At 40.9% G+C, this 22951-nt stretch overlaps 1 protein-coding gene and 1 pseudogene across 3 annotated transcripts in view; one reads left to right on the forward strand and one right to left on the reverse strand.

The window, feature by feature from the left end:
* Positions 1-22951, forward strand: part of Mxi1 (MAX interactor 1, dimerization protein) — a 59918-nt gene that overhangs the window by 18824 nt on the left and 18143 nt on the right. For all 3 annotated transcript variants that reach the window (XM_055591593.1, XM_055591594.1, XM_055591595.1), the window contains exons 2-3: positions 251-383; positions 16998-17027. In XM_055591593.1, the coding sequence (XP_055447568.1) occupies positions 251-383; positions 16998-17027 (163 nt within the window). The remainder of the gene's footprint in view (positions 1-250; positions 384-16997; positions 17028-22951) is intronic.
* On the reverse strand, positions 8304-8754 carry LOC129665081 (60S ribosomal protein L28-like; annotated as a pseudogene).

Here is a 22951-nt window from a genome sequence, read left to right on the forward strand (position 1 = left end):
TTGTGATGTAACCCAAGCTGGCCTTGGATTCAGGATCTTTTTGTCTCAGTCTCCTGAGTGTTGGAATTAAAGGGATGGATGTACCAACCTTGCTAAACACTGGAATCTTATCCTCTAACCAGAGAGTAGGAACATTTTACTTTTTCTGCTTTCAAAACATGTGTTTCTACAAAGACCGTGGATCTGTGGCTCCATGCCTTTGGGTGTCTGTATTCTTCTTACACCTTTTTTCTTTTCTTACTGTTTTTAGAGTGTGAACATGGCTACGCCTCATCGTACCCCTCCATGCCGAGCCCCCGGCTACAGCATTCAAAGCCCCCAAGGAGGTTGAGCCGGGCACAGAAACACAGCAGTGGGAGCAGCAACACCAGCACTGCCAACAGGTAGCAGGATGGGAGGTTAGGGAACAGGAGTGAAGAGGAGTACTGTTGTTTTCCCCCAATACCAATTCCAGAGCACCACTGACCTGGGGATTTCCTCTTTAAAAGTGAGATACAGAAGCCTTACCCTGGCTTTGTGTGGAAGAAAGGAATGTAATCCTAAAAAGTCAACTAAAGTAGAGCTTGCTGTGGTTGTTACAGTGTTCCCCTCATCAACCTAGGGGACATAAATTGAGACTTAGCCACAAGCGAAGAGTAATTTCAGACCAGCTTTCATTTTCTTCTTCCCAAGCTTATGATAGTCCAAGAAGAATTTTTTAAAAAATCAGAAATAGCCCTGGTGAGGTACAAATGAGAATTAAACGCTTTATTAAAGAAATAAAAATATTTAGGTGTGAGCCTGGTCCATTTGTTTAAGGGCCATGCTGTGTGTAACGTTTGAATCTTGTTTACTGGATAGAGGTTGGTTAGAACAGAAATAAAGGAGACGCCTATCCTCCAGGACAGATTTCTTTTCCAGAATATGCTTGTTTAGAGGAGCTGAGACCTAACTGACTTCCCCTTTTGGTATCCTCTGGCTGAGTCTTTAGTATTTTGGTTCCAAAAAAGCCAGGAAATCTGAAGACTTTGTGTCAATATGCAGTTTTCAAGAAACTTTTCTTAAGAGAAGGCTGTTTTTCCATGGATAAGAGGAAGTTAATGGGATCTTCCTTTCTCATCCTGTAAACAGTGTCTAGAAAATAAAAAGAGTGATGCATTTGCCTGGGCTTGATTGGGTAACTACAGATCGAGCAGGGTGGCTTGGGTCGAGGAGGCTGGGGACAGAGTAGCATCTAAGCAGGGAACCCTAGGCTCCCTGGTTGCAAATCATGAAATTGAATCTTGCCACTCTATGTTTTGACATCGCTGAGAAAAAACTGAATTAATTTTCCCCCCTTTGTTTGCACATTTAGAGCTGTGTGTCTTCTCGAGACTGTTTGGTATTTTTTAAACTTAATTTTTAAATTATAAAAATAGCCTCAGGAGGGTGAGGTTGGGAGGGGAAGAGACAGGGAGCTACAGGTGGGATACAAAGTGAATAAACTGTAATTAATTAAAAAAAATAGCCTCAAGTCTAATATGCTGTATTTATGAGTCTGGATGATCTCCTGTGGTATGATGTGTGTGTATGTCATGTGCATATATGTACTTTCAGATATATACATAGAAAAAATATACACTTAAAAATATGTATTTGCTTATCTGTAATTTTCCAGGCTACACTGCTAGGAGTTAAGATATATTCAGGAATTTATCTCTTGATCCATATGTAGATTTGTCATAGTTACTTTCTGTTCCTGTGACAGACACCAAGGCAACTTACAGAAGAGTGTATTGGGAACCTCCTTACATTTCAAAGGGTGACCCCATGACCATGGTGGGGAGCACGGTGCAGGAGCCGGGAGCTTACATCTAGTCTATAAGCACAAGGCAGAGAAAGACAGATCCTAACTGAGATGGAGTGGGCTTTTGAAACCTTCAAGCTTGCCCACAAGCTTGAAGACCACACCTCCTGATCCTTCCCAAACAGGTCCACCAACTGGGACCAAGCACTGAAATATATGTGCCCACAAAATTTAAACAAAAAAGTAAAAGGGCTTTTTTTTTTTTTTAATGTATGTGGAAAGAGTGTCATTTAGGTATGACAGGAGTCTACTGAGCGCATTTGAAAGACTGTAAGTAGCAGTGTTTTCAAAGCAAAGACTCATGACCAAACCTTTGGCAGAGTACAGGGAATCATAAGAAAGAAGAGGAGTTAGTCTGATGGGGAAAGGATAAGAGCTCCACAAGGACCAAATATATCTGGGCACAGGGTCTTTTCTGAGACTGACATTCAACCAAGGACCATGTATGGATATAACCTATAACCTCTGCTCAGATGTAGCCTGTGGTAGCTCAGTAACCAATTGGTTTCCCATAGTGAGGGGAACAAGGACTATTTCTAACAGGAACTCAATGACTGGCTCTTTGGCCTCCCCACCCCCCAAGGGAGGAGCAGTCCTGTTAGGCCACAGAGGAGAGCTTTGCAGCCAGTCCTGAAGATACCTGATAAAACAGGATCAGATGAATGGGGAGGAGGTCCCCCCCATCAGTGGACTTGGAAAGGGGCAGGGTGGAGAGGAGGGAGGGAGGGAGGGACTGGGAGGGAAAGAGGGATCGGGACACGGCTGGGATACAGAGTTAATAAAATGTAACTGATAAGAAAAAAATAAAATTCAAAAAGAAAAGAAAAGAAAAAAAAAAGAGTGTCATTTAGGAAACTGGATTGGGTTCTGTCATGTTACAAGTGTTTGAATCCCTGTCCTCTGGAAGTCAGATATCTGGCCTCATTACACTTTAGTCCCTTAATGTTTTCATGTGTAAAATAAAAAGCTGTATTAGGTCTTCATAGGGTTCCTTTCTCTCCTGAGTCCTGTATTGACAGTTTTTGGACCTGATTACTGTATCTGCCCACCATTGTACATGTGGCATTTTTACCAACATCTCATGGTTAGCAGAGACATTAATAAGACATGCATTTCTAGATTTTACTGATTATAATTCATTACTTGAAGATTTTCATCCCTTATTTTTTTCTTTCTTTTTTGGCTTTTGTTGTTGTTGTTGTTGTTTCCAAGACAGCCTTGGTTGTTTCTGGAACTCTAGACCAGGCAGGCCTCAGACTCACAGAGACCCGCCTGCCTCTGTCTTCCAAGTGCTGGGATTAAAGGTGTGTGCCCCCACCGCTTGGCCATCCCTTGTGTTCTTACACTTAACACTGAGCTAACTTGGGGTTGACTGAGATTTTTGTTCATGTTACTGTTATAGGATTCTTGTATATTATGTGAAAGCCACAGTGTTAATTGTTAATTATTGTGTTTTAGTATAACTTATCAGATATATTGTAAAACTATAAGCATTTCTAGTTTCTGATAAATATCCAAGGAAAGATATGTACTATGGACTACCTAAAACTGCAAAAGGCATTTTTTTATGAGAATTTAAATAACAAGCAAATGAGAAAAAGAAATTGATTTTAGAATATATTATGTTATTATAGGTCCAGGCCTATGTAGGTTAGGCTGAGGTCTATGACAGAGAACTAGTTTATTAAAGCAAAATAATAGAAATTACTTCTTCTTAGCCATTTATTTAATATTTCTGATCCATGAAAATAGGGGCACTGAATGTAAATTCCTAGTGCCAGGTATTTTAGAAATGGTGTTTTTGTCAGAGGTCACTGTAAGTTTTCTGTCATATTCAAACTTAATATTAGATTGAATAGATTTTTATTTATATTGGTTACATAAAATAGTGTGTAGAAATGTCAATTTCTTCATCATCTCAGAGAATGGAACATACCTGTGATAGTATTTCCTGATCAGGTATCTGTGTAGAAGTTGTTGTCCCTTTTTTATATCTTAAACATTGATAACCTTCTCTTTTTTTCTCTTTTCTTGTGTTGCTAGCTAAGTACCCCACTACTGAGCTCTGCCCCAGCCCAACACTGATGTCTTATGTTAGCAGTGCTGTGACACCATATATCATGAAGCAATCAGTGTTTTTTGATAGTGTAGCATCTTAAAGATACAGTGGCTGTCTTTCCCCTGATGTTCTCAGGTATACTGTAATAATATTCTCAATACAAATGTTATTCAAGAATTTATGTTAGGAGTTATTTGACTTCTTCCCCCTAAGTCTCAAAATCATATTTTTTACAAAAGTACAAAAAAATGAAGGATGTAATGTGATATAAATATGTACTTTGCAAATGCTAGTAATTTTATCTGACAGTTGGGAGAGGGGACCTATAATATATAATTATTTTTTAAGTACATGCTTGGTTTTACTGTAATCTTGGTCACAGCTTTTTGGCACACTTCCAAAATTTGAGCTTGTTAAGATGTTACCGCTGGTAGAGACACTTGTTGCAGGAGACATCTGTCTCCTTGGGAGCAACAAAGCTCAGAATCTCAACACCACTGTTTTGTCTCATAACTGGAAAAAAAAAAACAACCCTCAAGATCTGTCAATTTAGAACTAGTAAATGAGCCACCGCTTCAGTGTCACTCTGGTGTATTCCTGAGTAGTTCTCAACTGTCTTCTTTTTTCTTGACTTTACTAGAAATGTAGTCCCATCCTTCATCTCAGCAGAACAAGTATGGTAACCTCCTCCCTGGTATACTTGAGCTACCGTCCTCTTTCAGTGCCTTTACCGGATCATGTTTCCTTCTACTCCAAGGCCATGTGTATGCTGTTCCCTGTTGGCAATCATTTTCCTCCCTCCTTGCCAAATTATCTCTTGTCTACCAGCACTGTGTCTTCAGTGTAGTTACAGCGTCCTCAGGGAAACCATTCTTCACCTGCCATGGTACAGCAGGTCTCTCTGAGACGGCGTTTCATGTTGTGTAAGCTGGCATCAAATTGGTTTGAGGTCAAGGCTGTCCTTGAACTCCTGATCCCCTTACCTTCATCTACCAGGTGCTGAGATTACAGGCATGGGCCAAGGTGCTTAATAATAGATCAGATCTTTATATCTATTCCATGGTATCCCTGCTTTTCTTTTATAATGCTATCAAAAGAACTGTCAATATTAGCAAAAATGTTGGTCTGAGACACATAAGCCATTGCATTGTTTTAGGGCCATCTGGAAAGAAGCCACTAACCAGTTCCTGCTTGGACTTCATTTATTGTCATGTGGATATTCAGGAATACCAAAACACCAGTAGAATTCCAGCTCCAACTGCTAAGATAAAGGAAATTAAAAACAACAGAAAAAAAAATAGATTTTCTTGTGTTTATAGGGTTTGGTTTAACATTCTTTAAACACAAAGATAGAAGGAATTATTGTATTTTCTGTTTTCAGCTTTATCTCCCTTCTGACTGTATTCAGAAGTTTGTAGCTTTTGAGGGAAGAGTACGAGGATGATTTTTCTGGTTTGTGTTTGTTTGTTTTGAGATAGGATCTCATTAAGTAGCTCTGGCTAACCTGAAACTCTGTTGATCACATTGGCTTCCAAATCAGAGAGTTGCCCTGCCTCTCTAACTGAGGATTAAAGGTGTGTGGCAGTGTGCCCAGCACTTAAAAAAAAAAAAAGATTTATTTTTTAATGTGTATTTTTAGAAATGTAGGTGTTTTGCTGCATGTACATCTTGTGTTCCACATGTATGCAATGCCCATGGAGGCCAGATGAGGGCGTCAGATTCCCTGGAACGGAAGCCACCATGTGGGCCAGCACGTACTTTTAAAGGATAGTTATGGATAATAACTTGAGTGTTTTATCTTTAAGAATATTCCTGATGTTTGCTTAATTGTATGGAGACTTGTGAAATTTCTAGTTTTTAGAGTTTTCATATTAAAAATAATTTCTGGATCTTTATGCTGTAGAAAACTCAAAGTTTTAAGACAAAAATGCAAATTATTAGCAGTGAAATTGTTAGTGATGTTAACACCCTTCAGTACTGTTTGCACATTCAGTAACAAAATGGATCCTTGAAATGTGTCTTCCAAAAGAGTCAAATAAAAAACTCTCAAGAATTATGTGTCTTACACTAAACATACTAGGATTTCCACTCAGTGCTTCATTGAGGCCTCAGTTTGCTCTTAGGTTTTGAAGACTTAAAAGATCACTTCTTGTAGGTCAATAGACAACTGCTTCTCCCTATTTAAAGAGATACTTTGTTTTTGTTTTGTTTTGTTTTTTACCAAATAGTAAATTTATGACGTTGAAGATTACATCTTAAAAAGGTAATTCTAGGTTTCATCTGATATAGTTCTTTGCTTTAAATCACATGCGGCCAAGAGATGGTGTAAAGGGATTTGCTTAAGGCTTAGCTATGTCACAGGTAGTGATTAACTTTAATAATGGGGGAATGGTGCCTCCCCTAGACATGCTGTTACGTAAAAAGCTCAGTACCAGGTTTAGGCTACTTCTTGAGTTGTTGGTCAGTGAGGTTCATAGATTCCCCAACATTTCATGCTACTACCTTTGCTCTTGGTTACCCTCCAAACCTTGATTGTTAGACCTTGTTGTTGAAGACACCACATTCTTGAGACATGGAACATGGAGAAATCAAACAGGTATTAACGTAAAAGCATCTCTACTGTGTAACTTTCATACAAGGTTCATCAGATGCTACCAGGGAGGAAAAGTTAGCAACAATCTTACGGAGCTGTGAATCTGTGAGCCGCAGTAACGGCTGGTACACTATGCCCACCTGTAAAGTAGTGGCACATACGCTGTGGGGGTAACCAAACACTCATTGGGTTTCAGGCCTTCCACAAAACAGAGCCTGGGCCTGTTGCTGTTACCTGTGGCTGGGTAAGTCACAGACCCTCAGAGAGAATCTAGTACTGTTCTACTATCTGATACCATATTAAACTGCCCTCTGAGATTAACACATATTTCAGCCCTCATCAAAGATGCTTCTTTTTATAGTAGATGGTGATTAATAAGGAAACCCACAACTGTTAATATACAGAGAACAAAGAGACTGGAGTACTCAGCTTTAACTGGAACATCTGTGTCACATCCCTTCCCCTGAGGCTCAGTCGCCATCACAGAAAGGATGGGCAGAAAGATTCTAAGAGCCAGTGGTAGTGGACATCTGCAGGTAACATGGAAAACTCACTTTGGCCTGAACTGCATGCGTAAGACCTGCACAGGATCAGGCCAGCCGAAATCTCGGAACGATGGGGGAGGGGATCGGAAGTCCCACTCCTCTCTGAGGAGCTGTCAACCCTGCTAGGAGAAGGAACCTGTTTCCTTCAGGGATTCTGTCTCTGAGAGGCCACCCATACTCTAGTAGATGGCCCCAGACCCATGCACATACAGGTAGCAGTAAATTGAGTTGGTGGACATTAAATTTAAAAAAGTAAAACACATGAAGTTGTGAGGGAAAAGTGAGGGGAGAGCAGTGAAACTGGTGAGGAGGGAATGGAGGTAGGTTTGGTCAGAAGACATTGTATGCATGTATAAATATTAAAGTGTTTTTTAAATAGCAAGCTGTTTCAAGACGTGTCCATCTTTGTAGCCTGATAGAGGGAACTGTGATCTGAAGAAAGCTTTCTCACTTCTTGATTTCTCCTTAAAAATGAGGCAGCATTGTCTCCCTCCTTTTTGATATACTTCTTTGTCATTTTTATCTGGTGAAGTTAGTTTTCCAAATATTAGTCTAATCAAAGATTAACTTGATAGTATGGTTGACAAACTGTATTTCCAGGTACTGCTTTTAGTTTGTTACAGAGCTAATGTAATTTAAGTATTATAGAACTTCTCTCTCCCCTGTCTCTCATTTCTTGGTTATACACATTATTTTATTTTGATTTCGTACTGTCCTAGCTTGGTTTCTGTTGCTGTGATAAAACACTTATGACCAAAAGCAACATGGAAAGGAAAGAGTTAGATTGACTTACAGTTCATGATCAGGGAAGTCAAGACAGGAGACTGGAGGCAGGAACTGAATCAGAGACCGTGGAGGAGCACTTGCTCAACTCACTTTTCTGTACCACTCAGAATGACCTGCTTAAGGTTGACACTACTTACAGAGGGCTTGGCCCTTACACATCAGTCACGGATGAAGAAAATTCCCCACTGACTTGCCTGCAGGCCCGTCTCATGGAGGCTTTATCTGAGGTTCCCTCTTCCTGGATGACCCCAGTCTGTGTCAAGTTGGCAAAAACAAAGTAACTAACGAGCACATGCACATTTCCCTCTCCCCTTCGCATGGGTAGGTATAATTGTGTATATACATAGACACACTGTACTTCTGTTCTCAGGAAATTTACTGTCTAATGAAAGAAATAAGCATGAGAATATATTATTTCAGAATATGATGAGCTTCATATAGGAAAAACAGAATCCAGTGAGGTTTATTTTTTTTATTTTTATTTATTTATTTTTTTTGATGGTTGAAAAAGTCAGTGGACTCTTTATTATTTTGGGGGTGTGCTCAGGAGCTCTTGGTGGGGCGGGTCTGTTTCCTCTTCACCACCACAGGCTCCTGGCTTCGCAGGATAGCACTGGCCCTGCGGATGGCAGCCATTCTCAGATCAGGGCGGTACTTGTTCTTTCGGATCATGTGCCTGATGTTACTGAGAGTAGCCCGAGCATTCTTGTTGATGGTGGTTCTCACATAAGAAGTGGTGGGCTTTCGCTGACCGGATCTGCGTTTCATGACCACCATGACCCCTTTGCCATCGGCCGCGGGCTCCACTCCCACAGTCTTGCGATGAACAGATTATTGGGCTTGGTGCTGTATGTCTGCTTGTTCCGCTTGATCAGGAAACTGGAGCAGTTCCGAACGGCCATCCATTGCAAATGGGTGGACATGTCGACGGCTCCTCACTCTATGGCGGCCAGAGACAGAAAAGGCTCCAGTGAGGTTTATAAAGAGGACTTGATTATTGATCCCCTGAGGGAGAGCCTCATATTCTGAACCTATTATAACCTTGCTCTTACTTATTCTGAATATTTTAAAAATTTAGTCTTTTTAAAGTTTTCATACAAGGATATATTGTATGTTGAATTCCCTCCCCTTCTCTGCCCCCCCCTCCTTTCCCTCCCCATTCTGTTAATACCCTGTTTCAGTGACACTGGACAGTTTGGTTTCACTCCTGCTCTTGTCCTTTAGAGTGGTTTTGTGTGTCTCTGCATGTATTTATGTATTTATATATACAGTGTGCAGCAGCTGCAAGAGGGAGAGCATACTTGTCTTTCTGGAACTTGCTTAGTTCAATTGCTGTCATTTCTGCAGCTGCATCTATTTTCCTATAAAACATTGTCACGTTTTCTGTGACATCGAAAGCCATTGTAGGCTGTTCTGCTTTGTGGATGTAGTAGTTTATTAAGCCTTTTGATGACATTCAAACAGCCTGAGGGTCTTTTTGTCATTCCAAGCAGGGCTGAATTGTGCTCTACCTTTATTATTTCATGCTTGTGATAAGCATGAAGACTTAGAGTTGTATGTCAAAGGGTGCATTCGTGTGGGCACAGGTGCATGCCAATATTCCCAGCACTGGGAAGGCTGAGGCAGGGGAACTGTGAATTTTAGGCCAGCTTTGGCTACAAAGTAAAACCCGATCTCAAAAAGAAAAAAGGAAAACAAAACAACAACAAAAAACAAACCAAAATAGGTAGACCCCATCTTATAAAAATAGCAGTAATTTTCACTTGCATGTAAAATGCTAGCTCTGTTTTCTAAGGTCTGTAACGTAGGTGTCCTCTCAGGTAATTGTATGAAGTGGATTATTTTCTTCTTTTAAGGAAATTGGACTTGCATTTCAGCCAACTTCCTAGGTAGAACTAGAGGATGAATCAAAGACCTTAGATTTGTTTCTCTAGGATTACCAAAGCCATTTTAGTACTAATTTACTTGAAAATTAAGATTCAGCAGCCTAAACCTGATTTGTACATGCCAACATTCTGCCTTTCGTCAGATGCCAGAATTGTGGTCCATGGTGTCTGTGATCTCTCTCAGCAGTGCTGTTTTAACCTTTTATAGTTTCTGCTGTTTTGTTTTCAGTGAGTCGAATTTGTTAAAGCTGTGGATTATCTTGCCTTCTGAATTTAATTAATGAACCAAACTAGTAAATCCTTGAAGATGCTCTAATAAGAGAAATTTCAAGGTCGTGTTTAGCAAATTTGCCTTGATTTTAAGAAGATGTGAGTTTTCAGGTGTGTGCTTTTTGGCCCCACCATTGTCCTGCACCACATAAAATTAAGTGTTCTTTGACCTTTACGGAAACTGACCGATGTGTTCTCGTTGATGCTTACTTTCTGTAGTGTTTGGTCTTCCTCTGTGGCCCAGGCTGTTTTTGAACTTGAAGTGATCCTTCTGCCTCAGCCTTCCACATGCTGGGATGACAGGCCAGCAGTATTATCTCTTCAGCATCTGCATGCTGCCCAGTCAGTTGTCCTCTGAAGACAGTGTCTGAGCTTTGTTTTTGTTGCCGTGATGAAATACTCTTGACAGAATCAGCTTGGAGAAAGGGTGTATCCTGACTCATAGTTCCAAGGTATAGCCTGTCGGAGCATAAAAGGCATCACAGTGGGGCGTTCTGGCAGCTGAGCCCATGGCCACCATCACCAGGAAGTGAGGGATGAGCACGTGTGTGTATACTAGTGCTTAGTCTCCATTCTTACACAGTTCACGAACACCGTTCTCAGCAGTGCTGCCCACATTCAGTGTGGCTCTCTGCCTCAGTTAACGAAAGCCTCCACAGGTGTGCACACAGGCCACCCTGATCTGCAAGTCTCCCTTTCCCAGGTGACCTGCATTCAGTGAAGATGACATTCAGAAGCAACCCTCGATGGCAGACTAGTCCTGAAGATAGTATTGTAAGATAAATAGTTGACTCGTTCTTCTGTGAGATCAGTGTTAACTGGGGATATTAACATTAAAAAATCAAGTATTTTATGAAATTCATTATCATAATGTTTAATCCTGGGATTCTTTGCAGAAGTCATGATTTACCTTTATAAACTGTAAATACTTCATAGTGTATGGCACTTACCTAACAATGTAAATGTTGGTTATTTCCTCTTTAAAAGACTTGTATATTACTCTCTCTCTCTCTCTCTCTCTCTCTCTCTTTCTTTTTTTCTAAGAGATGGTCTCACTATGTAGCTCTGGCTGTCCTGAAACTCTTTATGTAGCCCAGGCTGGCCTCGAACTCAGAGATCCACCTGCCTCTGCTGGGCGCTGGGATCACAGGCGAGTGCTACTGTGCCCGGCTCGGTTGGTTGTTCTTATATGTGGGGTCTTTTTCTTGTTTCTGTGTGTGTACTACACGAATGCCTGATGCCAGAGAGGTGTCTCATCCCCTGGAGTTGGAGTCACAGAGGTCTATGAGCCATCATGTAGGTGCTGAGAACTGAACCCAGGTCCTCTGCAAGAGCTGCAAATGCTCTTAACCACTGGGTCGTTTCTCCAGACCCTGAAGTTATTTTCTTTTCCTTTCCTCCTTCCTTTTCTCTCCCCTCCACACTTGAGACAGAGTCTGTGATTGGTTTGTTAGTGAGTCCTGCCTTATTTACTTTTTTGCAAAGGTCAGTGTAAAATGAGTTTAGTGATAGGAGTGCTTTGTATTTTTAGAGTATTTATATTCCCAGTGTAGATACTCACTAACATTAAATGTTGTATATATGAACAAGCTCACAGAAATCATTGTTTTTGGTGAGATGTTGACACATCATTGAGGCATTTGGGGAAATGTAGGCTTAATTGATTGCTTTATGTGAAAGAAATCTAGAAATGTTTTAAAAAGTCTAATTTTTGTTTAATTTTTAGCATGTGTCCTCATTGGGGAAAGTTTGTTTTGTTTTTTTGTCCCCTCCCCCCTTTTCAAACATTTGAAATCTGAGGCAGAGACAGGAATATTCTTGGGGCTTGCTGGCAAGCCAGTCAGGCCACATCACTACATTCCACAGTCGGTGGTAGACCTTGCCTCAAAAAACTGAAGTTGAAAGGTGATTGAGGAAGCCACCCCTGTCAACCTCTAGTTTATATTCGCGCGCTCACACACGCGAGCGTACGCGCGCGCGCGCGCGCGCACACACACACACACACACACACACACACACGTTCTCGCAACAGGGAGAGCACTGGAAGTCTGAGACCCACGTTAACCAGAAACAGCTGAGTGTAGTACTTGAGTCATTACTGTGGCAAAACGCCTGCGGAAGAATTTATTTTGGCTCACAGTTTGAGGTGTCCATCGTAGTGGGGAAATGGAGCTGGCCCTGAGCAGTGAGTTGTGTGTCTGCAGTTACGAAGCACAGAGATGAATGGTTGATGTTTCTTGCCTTCACCTGTGTTGAAGACCAGCCATGTATTGGTACCACGTATATTTAGGATGGGTTGGCCTGCCTCAGTAGACTGTTCTAGGTAATCCCTCTAGATGTGCCTGGGGATTTATCTCCAATGATTCTCGAGTCTGGCAAGGTGACAGTGTCAACCACCACACTGAGTTTCTTGTCTCCTTTAACCTTCCAACAAAATATCTACTAAATACCCATATGTGTCTCATGTTGTTGACCATTTTCACAAGGGTAAAACCCAAGTATTAATGATAAAGTGTAAGAAGAATGAGGCACAGTCCTTGGAGATGAAGAGTTCTTACCTGTTCACTCTGAACGGTGCTAGTGTTTCATTCAAAGTCCCCAAAAAGCTGGAAGCAGTTGTCATGTCCCCCAGCGAATCAGTGGGGTAGAAGAGGGCTAACAGTGTGGGGATAGTTGCTCCGTTGGTTGTGGGTTTTGATATTAAGGAAAAACATGTTTTGAGACCTTTCCCCCAGAAGTTTACAGAATTCAAAATTTATTGTCTTTGGTGTCTTTTACAGCCTTATTCTCAAAAAATTAGGTGTATCTTTGGTGGAAACATAGAAAAAAAACTTTTAAAAAAGTAAAAACTGGGCGTGGTACATAAAAACCAGTAAAGAGTAATAATATAGGTATGCTTTAAAAGTTTTGATTTGGTTTGGTTTTTGAAGACAGGGTTTCTCTGTCCATCCCTCGCTGTCCTGGAACTCACTCTGTAGACGAGGTTGTCCTGGAACTCACAGAGATCCACCTGCCTCTGCCTCCCCAGCGCTGAGATTAAAGGCTTGCACCACCACCACCTGGCTACTTTGAAGTTTTGCTTCACTGATTCCCACAGTTTTCCTTGTCAACCCTTTTTGGGTTTAGACTTCAGAGACACCCTCACCCTACTCTGATGTGTGTGTTACAAACTCTAAGTTTTGACTTAGATACTCATTCGGCTTCATAGATTATGTTTACCTTATTGTGTGAGAGCAACATTCACTAGGACTTGGAGGCTTAGAAAGCAAATGGCACAGACACCTAATTGAAGGTTTGCTCGTTGGCTGGCCAGGGTCTGTCTTTGTCTTCCCTGGTTTGGTAATGGGGTTCTGTTTTTTGTTTCGTTTTTTTGTTTTCTTGGCAATGATTCTTTTGAGTCAAACGAAACCATTTTATGCATGTTCAGTACCAAACTGCACCCTAAACACTGAAAAGTTAATGTGTTAGAGTTACACTGTAGTCAGAAAATGCGGAGATGTACTTGAGAGAGTAGTGCCCATTCATATATGGGATACATAGATTGTCTTTCTTAAAGAGATGTTACTAATAAAGATTACCCATGATTCAGTGCTAATTCAAGCAGTGTCTTTCTGTCCTTGGAAGTTGATTGGGCAGAGAGGAGGTGTCTGAAAGGGAGACAGTGCTTCCTTCCACACACACTGGTGTGTGCCTTCAGTTGTGTTCTGTTAGGAGAGCATCAGCCAACCGAGTGGTCTACTCAGAACATCTGTACCTGTGGAGAACGTGCAGTTCATGTTTCATGACACGTTGGACACAGGTTGTTAAGGGTTGTTTGGGAGTGTGCTTGTGTGCAGTAGCGTCATTTATTCATTTATTACTAGTGTCACTTGAAGCAGTATTTTCTCCATCTCATACTGCTGACCCTTGTACCATCTGCATAGTTGGCTAATGACCAGGTGGCTTTGGTCACTTGTCTTTCAGTCTCTCTTCTCCTTGTTACGATTATTTGTTTATTTCCAGGTGGATTTCATGGGTTACTGAACCCCTGTCAAATTGTCTCATGTAGTATATTTAACAGTGTTTAGAGCAGTATATTTTTAGTCTTGTTAAAAAATAAAATGACTCGGTCTAGAGAGATGATTCAGAGGCAAACGGTAGATGTTCCTCCAGAGTGCCAGGGTTTTAGTCCCAGTGCCAGTGTAGCGGCTCACAACTCCCTGGACTTCAGTTCCTCGAGATCTAATGCCCTTTCCAGCTTATGAAGGCACCAGGCACACAGATGGTACGGTCTGTAATTTTAGCATTTGCGAGGCTGAGGCAGGCTGATCAGGAGTTTCAGGCCAGGCTGGGCAGCATAATGGGACTTTGCCTCAAAACAGTTAGAAACTAATCTTTCCTGAGCACTTAACATGTATGTGCCGGACGCTTTTGCATGGTTCTTATTTTTGTTCTCTAGTTCTCAGTACAACCTAGCAGGGCATGATGACAGTTTGAGTTTTACGACTTAGGAAACTGAACCAAGTTAAGTAACCTGCCCCAAAGTTACACAGCTAGAGTGAGTGGCGGAGGTGACACCAAACACAGGACTTTTGTTGTCTGGCACTGTGGCTCTGTGTGACTTCTGTGCATTAGTGATCCCTGGTGTTGCCTTGGACCTCACAACTCTGCTTGTTGACCTACTGCAGTTGAAATAATCCCTTTAGTGGGTTCCAGACTTTACAGAAACCAAGTATGTCCAGATTTATAGAAACCAAATAAACCCCAGATCAAAGGCTACCTCTCCCCCAGATTTTCTCAGTAGCCGCATGAGGAGGTAAACCCTGTCATCTTTGCACTCCCGTGACCGTTTATGTTTCTCTATATGAACTTATTTTACCTTCAGTTACAATGACTTCTACATGTGTGTGAATTTACCAGCCTGAAACTTTTGTTCCTTGTAGTAAGTCAGTGTTGGACACGGAGAACATTCAGTATCTGCTCTCTTATATTGTGTGTAAAAGCTAAACAAAATAGGAGTAAACATGAGAAGAACAAGGCAGTATGGAAATCATTAGTGTGCGTGACCATTTTGTTTCTTGTTATTTGAGAATCTTGTTACATTCTGGGGTGGTATAACTAGGTGGTGTGTCAGTGCGTTTCCTACCTCAGTGAAAAGGTTCAGAGTCTTAGCTTTTTTTTTTTTTTTTTTTTTTTTTTTTTTTTTTTTTTTAATAAGACAAATAATAAATCTGTTCAGGAGAGGCAGAAGGGACCTGCTGTTTTAATTTTGTTCACAGCAGTGGGTCCGATTATGCCCTTTTGGTCCTAGCTTTTTGTAATAGGCTCAATATAATGTTGGAATTCCACCATTGATTATCATTGAATGTATTATCCCTTGCATTTATTGCTGTCAGTGGGATTGCCAGATAGTTTAGAATGCATTTATGGTAAACTGGCATCTACTCTTCCACAAATACATTGTTGCTTTGATCGTGTACTGTGGAATTTCATGTGGAGATTGTTACTGATTCTTGTGTTCCTAGCTGTCCGTTTTATTTTTAGAGAAAGGCAGCTAAACCCAAATTTGCTTACCAGGAGGGCACCAGAAGTCTCACCATTGATTTTTGAAGGATTTTTGAAAAGTTAAAGTTTTAAAATATGCCTGTGGGAGCCACTGAGATGGCTTTTGCTGTTTGAGTCTAGCGACCTGAGCCCACATATTGGTGGATGGAGAATCTCCTCCACAAAGTAGTTCTGACCTCCATGTGCACCGTGCATGGCACGTGTGCCGTATTAATAGTGAGTAAATAATTAAATATGCATTTTCCTTTTTAGCTTTTCTGCCTGAGTATTTCACACAAACAAACGATCAAAAACCCAAAACTTTTAATAAACACTTAGTGATAGACATTTTGTTATAATTTGTTGAGTTTTAAGCTCCAAGTAGTTAAGCTACACGTTCTATATTTTTATACTTTCTTTTGCCTGAATTGTACATGTATTTGCTGCTCATTTGGCTGAACTCTTAAGTCATCATAAGATTCTTTTTTCCTTGTTTTGAGGGAAGTGCTTTTGTTAAGATAATCTCTTTACGGGGCTGGATAGATGGCTCAGAGGTGAAGAGCACTGGCTGCTCTTCCAGAGGTCCTGTGTTCAATTCCCAGCAGCCACATGGTGGCTCACACCCATCGATAAGGAGATCTAATGCCCTCTCTGGCCTTCAGGCATTCATGCAGTCAGAGCAGTATATACATAAATCCATAAATAAATAAATAAATAAATAAATCTTTAAAAAAAGATAATCTCTTTAAAATGAGTGTTAATCTTTTCTATTCTGTGGAACTTTATGAAACTGCCTGTAAAGCAAATGGTAGACAGATAGTAACTCAGTTCTCTGGCTGTTAAACTCAAGACAAGTAATTCCCACAAATTGTGGGGTTCACAAAAATATTTATTAAGGTTTGTGAATCTAGCATGAAATATCCATGGTCGGGGGGGATAAAATTACATCAGTCAGTAATGTTATATTCTGAAAGCATTTGACATTAACAGGGATATGTAAAATGATACATGGGGGGTTTGCAGCTCAGCTGGAGAGTACTTGTTTAGGATACATGAGATTGTGGGTTCAGTCCTAGCACCACATAAAATCAGGTGTGGTTGAACACGCCTCTAATCTCAGCACGTGGGGTATGGAGGCAGGAGAGCCATAAGTTTAAGGTGATTGTCAGCTACCCCGTGAGTTTGATGTTCATGAACTGCATGAATCCCATGCGCTTGTGTGCACACACATGCCCTGTAAAATGATCAGAACTAAGGGAACTGCTGTAACACAGTGCTGATACTTGCCAACTAGCGCATTGTATTTTGCTGTTTCGTATAAACTTATTAGCCATTTTAACAGTTATTTGAGGCAAGTACGACTACTCATGTCAGATGAATGAGGTCATCGAAGTGTACGGTTGTATTGTTAAATTCACTGGTTGTGATAACACTACTAATAAAGCTGATACGCCTTTCTGTAGCCTTAGTAACAAACTTGGCTAATGCTCTTTTTTTCTTCTTCTTTTAGATCTACACACAATGAGTTGGAAAAGAACCGGTGAGTCAGTGATGAGGTGTAGCTTTCATTTCTTTGAAAGAGACTTACTACTTTATGTGAGAAATTAAAGTGATGGATAGTGTGTATATAGTTATTTTCTTTTTAAGATGTATAGCTTATCATGATTGTGATACATTGTATTTTCTGAAAAAAGATTTAATAAATAAACGTGTTAACTAAGCTCATTTGAATTTGCATGTATAGGATGGCTTCCTTTCTGTCTCTGAGAGCAGGTTAACTGTGATAGGTCCATGGCTTAAAAACATGGTCTTACTAAAGGATTAGGTCCTGGATTAGGTAATAAGTGTGACATACGAGTGCATTGAATCTTTGCAGTTTGCTTATTTGTTTATTTATTCATTCACTCAGCAAGTGCTTGTCAGTTATGGACTATAATATCTTGCTGACAGATATACTGAGTAGTCTGCATAGAAAACAGGAATGTTTAAGGTCATTTTTGTCCTTAAGGAACTCAGGTTTTATCGGGGAGAAAGTGTTAGGTACGGTAATGGAAAAGCAGAGGGGACTTATTGAAAGATCATGTTGGGAGGCCACTTAATTCTCCTTTGAAGAGAGTCTTGGCAGGCCCTGAGAGGATGGTGAGTGAGCACTGTATGCTCAGAAAACTGTAAGAGGCTCAGTGTGAGTGTAAAGGATTGTAGCATGCCCGAGGCACTGGGTTCTGTCACTAGCATTGCGATAAAATAAAAACTTAGAGAACAGAGTGCCAGGCATGGCATCAAACACCTGAACATCCCCACCTTTGGGAATCCAAGGCATAGGAGGATTTTGAGTTTAAGGTTAATCTGGACTACATAATAAGTTCAAGACCAGCCTGGCCTTTTCAAAACCAGAGCCTGTCTCAAAACCAAAACGGATTGGAGAGCTGGCAAAGCAGGTAAGAGTATTTGCTGTTCTCACAGAAGACCCAGGTTCAGTTGCCAGCATCCATGTAGTAGCCCACAACCACCCATCACTCCAGTTTCAGGGGAGCCGATGCCCTCTTCTGACCTCCCTGGGCACCAGGCACACCCAAGATGCCTATGCACGCATGCAGACAAAACACTCAAACAAATAAAATAGTACAACAAGAAACAACAAGAAAATTAGAAAGTATCCTGGGCCACATGGGCTAAATGCTGATAAGCACGTGGATTTTATAATTATTTCATCTGTATGGATGTGGCTCTTGGTAGGCCTCCTTTAGAATAAAGCTTTTCACTAACAAGGAAAGAGACTCCTTAGTACGGGTGGGTAAGAACTTTTAAAGTCTCTGAGTAAATTTTATTTATTAATGCATGTCATCTCTGACTTAGAGCATACAAATATGGAGATGGTGTTTATCTCTCACAGTATCACTTTGCTGCACCCTGGGAGCTATTTAATTGTGACACAGAGGTTGTGTGCTAGGACCTTACTTAAGGCATGACCCATGGCCATCTGCTGCTGCACAGAAGCTCACGGGCAGTCTTTCTTTTTCTTAGGCCATTTCTTCTCTTCCCTTTTCATGTTGTTTGTCTACTTGTTTTCTCTTCCTCCATTCTCTGAGGCATTGCTGAAAGTTGATATACTAACCTTTCCAAGACACATTCTTCGAAAGGATTTTTATAGTTGGTAATAAAGTTCTACTTTAGCAGCATGTATAAGAGAGCCAGTGCCTGAAGAAAAGTTGGATTTGATAACCTGTATTCTTCTGGGACATTTCCAGCTTGTGGTCTAGCAAGACACAGGGAGATTTCAGAGGGGGGATGTTTAAAGGGACGACAGCATAAGAATGTCTAAAAGTTTAGCCTAGATTGTTGCTGCAGTATCATCTAATAGTTATTATTTTCAGTGCAGGTTTGTATCTACACTGTGGTCAGCCTGGATTTTATATCTTTTAAGGAAGGTAGTAGAATTCTGGCTTTAGTTGCCATTGGCCTGAGAACATGATCTTACCGAGAAAAGTAACTCAGTATCAAAGCAGCAGTTCAGTTTGTCTTCCTCCAGAAAAGGCATTCTTAGAGTAATTTGTATCCCTGAAATGTTGCCACTTTTATATATATTATATTCATGTCAGGAAAAATGTTTTCTTTTTAGTTCATGCTAAAATCTTGACATAAAGCTCTTAGAGTTAGTGGTTTTTTTGCTGAGCAAGTGCAGTGAGCCTAATAGTAGTTTGTATACAATATCAGTGAGTAGCAGAGAAATTCCAGCTGGTTCTCTTGACAGCCTGGGTTCTGGCCCTGCAGGGACAGTAGCTAACAAATATTGAAGCTCTTACTCCTAGATCGCAAAGCACAGTGGTGGAGACCTGGAAGCAGGGACATGCGTAGTGCCCTGTTCAAACCTGTCATTACCCATATGCCTGTAACTCATAAGGGGCTTTCAGTAGTTTCACACACATTTTTGGATGTCTCGGGAGCTGGTTTCCTCCTAGCACCATGGTGGGCGTGCTGAGCTGTGCAGAGCCTGTGTTACTTGTGTCCTCTCCCTGTGTGTCATCCCCACACAGGCCCTAGTGGAGGGGAAGCAGGGCACAGGCAGAGGCTCTGTGTTCTTCAGGAACCTGTGTGAATTATCTCATGGTATACTTAACGAGTCTTTAAAATTGAGATACTGAGAATTTACTTTGTCGGTTGGCTTATGAGTTTGGTCCTTTGGCAGAAAAGAAACTATTCAGTACAGATTTGGGGGCCACCTCTCTGGTTTTTCATTTTCTTAATTCAAGTTACTAGTGATGTTTTCAACAGAGTCAACAATTCTAACAGGGCTTTAATGGTCAAGAACCTTGGTGCTGACTGAAGGGGAGGCCATTCAACCTTAGTAGTTGCCAGTTCACTGAAACACAAGGCTTGCCCTTATTACAGCTTTGGCAAAGCTGGGAGGGCCAAATGAGGACACTGGAGTAAGAATGCTTTGTTAAGCAGAGGGAGGATGACTGTGATAAAAGAGAACTAAATCCCGTGGATGGTAATAGGTACCCTCCATATAGAAAGACGTTCACATCCCCCCGAGGGAAGAATGAAGTTAAAATTTATGGAGTCCTTACTGTGTTCCCATCACACAGGCTGTTCTATGACTCCAGAAGGTAGGAAAACAGAAACTGTGGGTCATAGTGTTATTGAAAACTTGCCATTTTGGCATCACAGTCACAATATGAAACAAGGTGGATGTGAACGTAAAACAGCCCCAACCATGATCTTGTCCAGTCGTAAATATGCTATGTTTAATATCAGTCTTTTTCTTCAGTGATGATTAATAAATACCGGGCATTGTGATACAGAAGGTTTTATTCTATATCCTTAAAGTTAAAGCCATCATGGCTTGGTATTTATAGTTCTCATCTTTTAGCAATGGGATCAAGGTTAGTGACCAGCTACTGTCTGGAAAGGGGCACGGCTGATATTTTCAGACCGAAAACTGAAGCCCATTAGTAACATGGGCTTTAGTGATCCACTATGAAAAGAAGAGAGAAAGAAACCACCAAAGTACGTTTCATGAAATAAGGATAAATATTGAATTGTAAAAACAGCTTACACGCAGTTATGATGTTAAAATGCTGTATGTTGTAGTAAAAATGCTGCTAGATCACCAAGAAGAAAGTGTGTTGACCTGTGAAGCATCAAGAGAATGGTCAGTGTGACTAGATGTACAGAGGCAGGAAGGTAGCACTGTGAGTTATGTCCTTGGGCCACCGAGATGGCTCAGTGGTTACAAGTGCTTCCCACACACCAACGTGACGATGTGCACACAAGCCCAGGACCCCACAGTGGAAGGACAGCACTTTCTCTCCCAGACTTATCCCTCTGACCTTCATATGTGCACTGTGGTGCATGTGCCCACACACTCTCACACATACAATGTACAAGTGCACACACAATTCTAATAAGTTTTGAAAGTAAATTAGGTCGGCCATATTGAGTGGCGGAATAGCAAATTCTATCAAATTAGTAATAACTAATAAGACCAGAAAAGTAGTTTCGGAATAGTCTTTGTTTTGTTGGCAGTGATATTTGAGGCTTTTGTTTGCTTTTGTAGTATTGGGAATTGAACCTGAGGGTCTTGGGCTAGGTAACTGTGCCACAGAAGTAATTACTCAACCCAGAGGATTTGGGGTTTTGTAGGGAAGCTGTGGCATGATCCAGCATGGGTGGGGGAGGAGCTCTACCAGCTGGCGATGTGTGCTTAAAATCCCTGCTTAGAAGGTAGAGACAGAAGAGCCACAACTTGAAGGCCAGCCTCGGGGATATGAGACCAATTAGGAATAAATAATAAAGTAAAACGCAGCTACAGAAGAAGGGAGACCAGTTTGTGTGCTTTTGAGGTGGTCTGTGAAGTAAAAGGAAACAAGAGCCAGCCCTGGGTGGTCTGGGAACAGAAGAGGAGAGGAGAGGATGAGAAATGCTCTAAGGAATAATACGCTTTATTAACTGCTATCCTCAGTCTTTTTGTTCACAGAGCAGCAAATGTAGTCTTCCCCAAGCATATGTTATATGATGACAGTCTCTGAGCAGTCCTTCAACTGCTTCTAATTATGTTCTGTAAAACCTGTGGCCTGCAAGTCTCACTGCTCTGTCCCAGGCTCCTGTGGTCCAGCTGATGTGCCCCACCACCGCCCCACAAAAGCACCGTGCTTGATTCTTGCTGCGTCTTCTGTTACGAAGCTTTTCCTTTAGTTCTTAATCATTATGTAGTTCTCAGTCCTCAGGGCATCTTCTCAGTGCTAGAATAGCATCTGTCGTGTGTGAGGTCCTGGGCTCAAACATGCGCACACTGTCTGATCTACTCAGTCAGTATATCAAGTTATTGTTAATAATGAAAACTGAGGAATATATGAAGTACTGCTGAGAGCTCAGCAGGAGTAACAATGTCATAGGGGATATTGATAACTTAATGAACTATTGACATGTAAACAAGTTATATGAGAAAAGTTTCTAAATGTGAACATTTTAAGGGGTTTTTACATGGCAAGGAATAAGTCACTTTCTGGATGTTTAGTGCCTCTCTGTGCATTGTGGGGTTCTGTAAAACATAAACAAGGCTCGACCATAGATAAAAGGAACCAATTTCCTTGATAAAGTTTATGCTCTGTGAGAGCTTATTCATTTTTTTATTCTATTATTGCACATGATTAAGTATTTTTATGAGAAAACCTGCATATATATTATGTATATATTAGAAGAATTAAAATCTGAGAAATAAGTTTAACTTTTGTCTTAATTTTTGAGACAGAGTCTCACTGTGTACCACTGGCTGGCCTGGAACTCACAAAGATTCACTTGCCTCTGACTCCTTCTTGTTGGGATTAAGGGCATATTAGAATTTTTGATGTTATGTTTATCACAAGTGTTCAGTTATGATAATGAGTGAGGGTTTGTTTTTTTTTTTTTTTCAGACTCTGTTACGTCCCCATGGACTTTTAAATAAACTTGATTTTTCTTTTAGCACTGGCCCTCTTTATACATGCTGTTAAATTAGAATTTTATTTCTAGAGATCATAGATGAGGACATTTCAACAAAGTGATTGTTTAGCTCTACCTTCATCATCTGACTGTTTAGGATTTCTTGATGGGAGAAGAATTTTATACTTGGTTTTAGCTGGAAGTTTGGTATGCTTATATGATATTTGTTTGTTTTTTTAAAGACTGTATAATTCTATGCAGAGCAAACACGTTCTGGAAAAAATGTGAACACTTGCTTAATTTATTTATTTATTGGGTTTTCGAGGCAGGGTTTCTCTGTGTAGCCCTGGCTGTCCTGGACTCACTTGATAGAGCAGGCTGGCCTTGAACTCACAGAGATCCACCTGCCTCCGCCTCCTGGATGGGAGGAGTAAAGGCTGTGCCAACACTGTCCGGCATGAACACTTGTTTTATTAGGAATAAAAACAGAAACTGGCTAGGCAGAATTTTCAGTAATGCCTCAACTAATAGTATTTGAAG

This window comes from Psammomys obesus, unplaced genomic scaffold (assembly GCF_907164565.1).
Source record: "Psammomys obesus unplaced genomic scaffold, mPsaObe1.curated_primary_1811, whole genome shotgun sequence".
Lineage (NCBI taxonomy): Eukaryota > Metazoa > Chordata > Mammalia > Rodentia > Muridae > Psammomys > Psammomys obesus.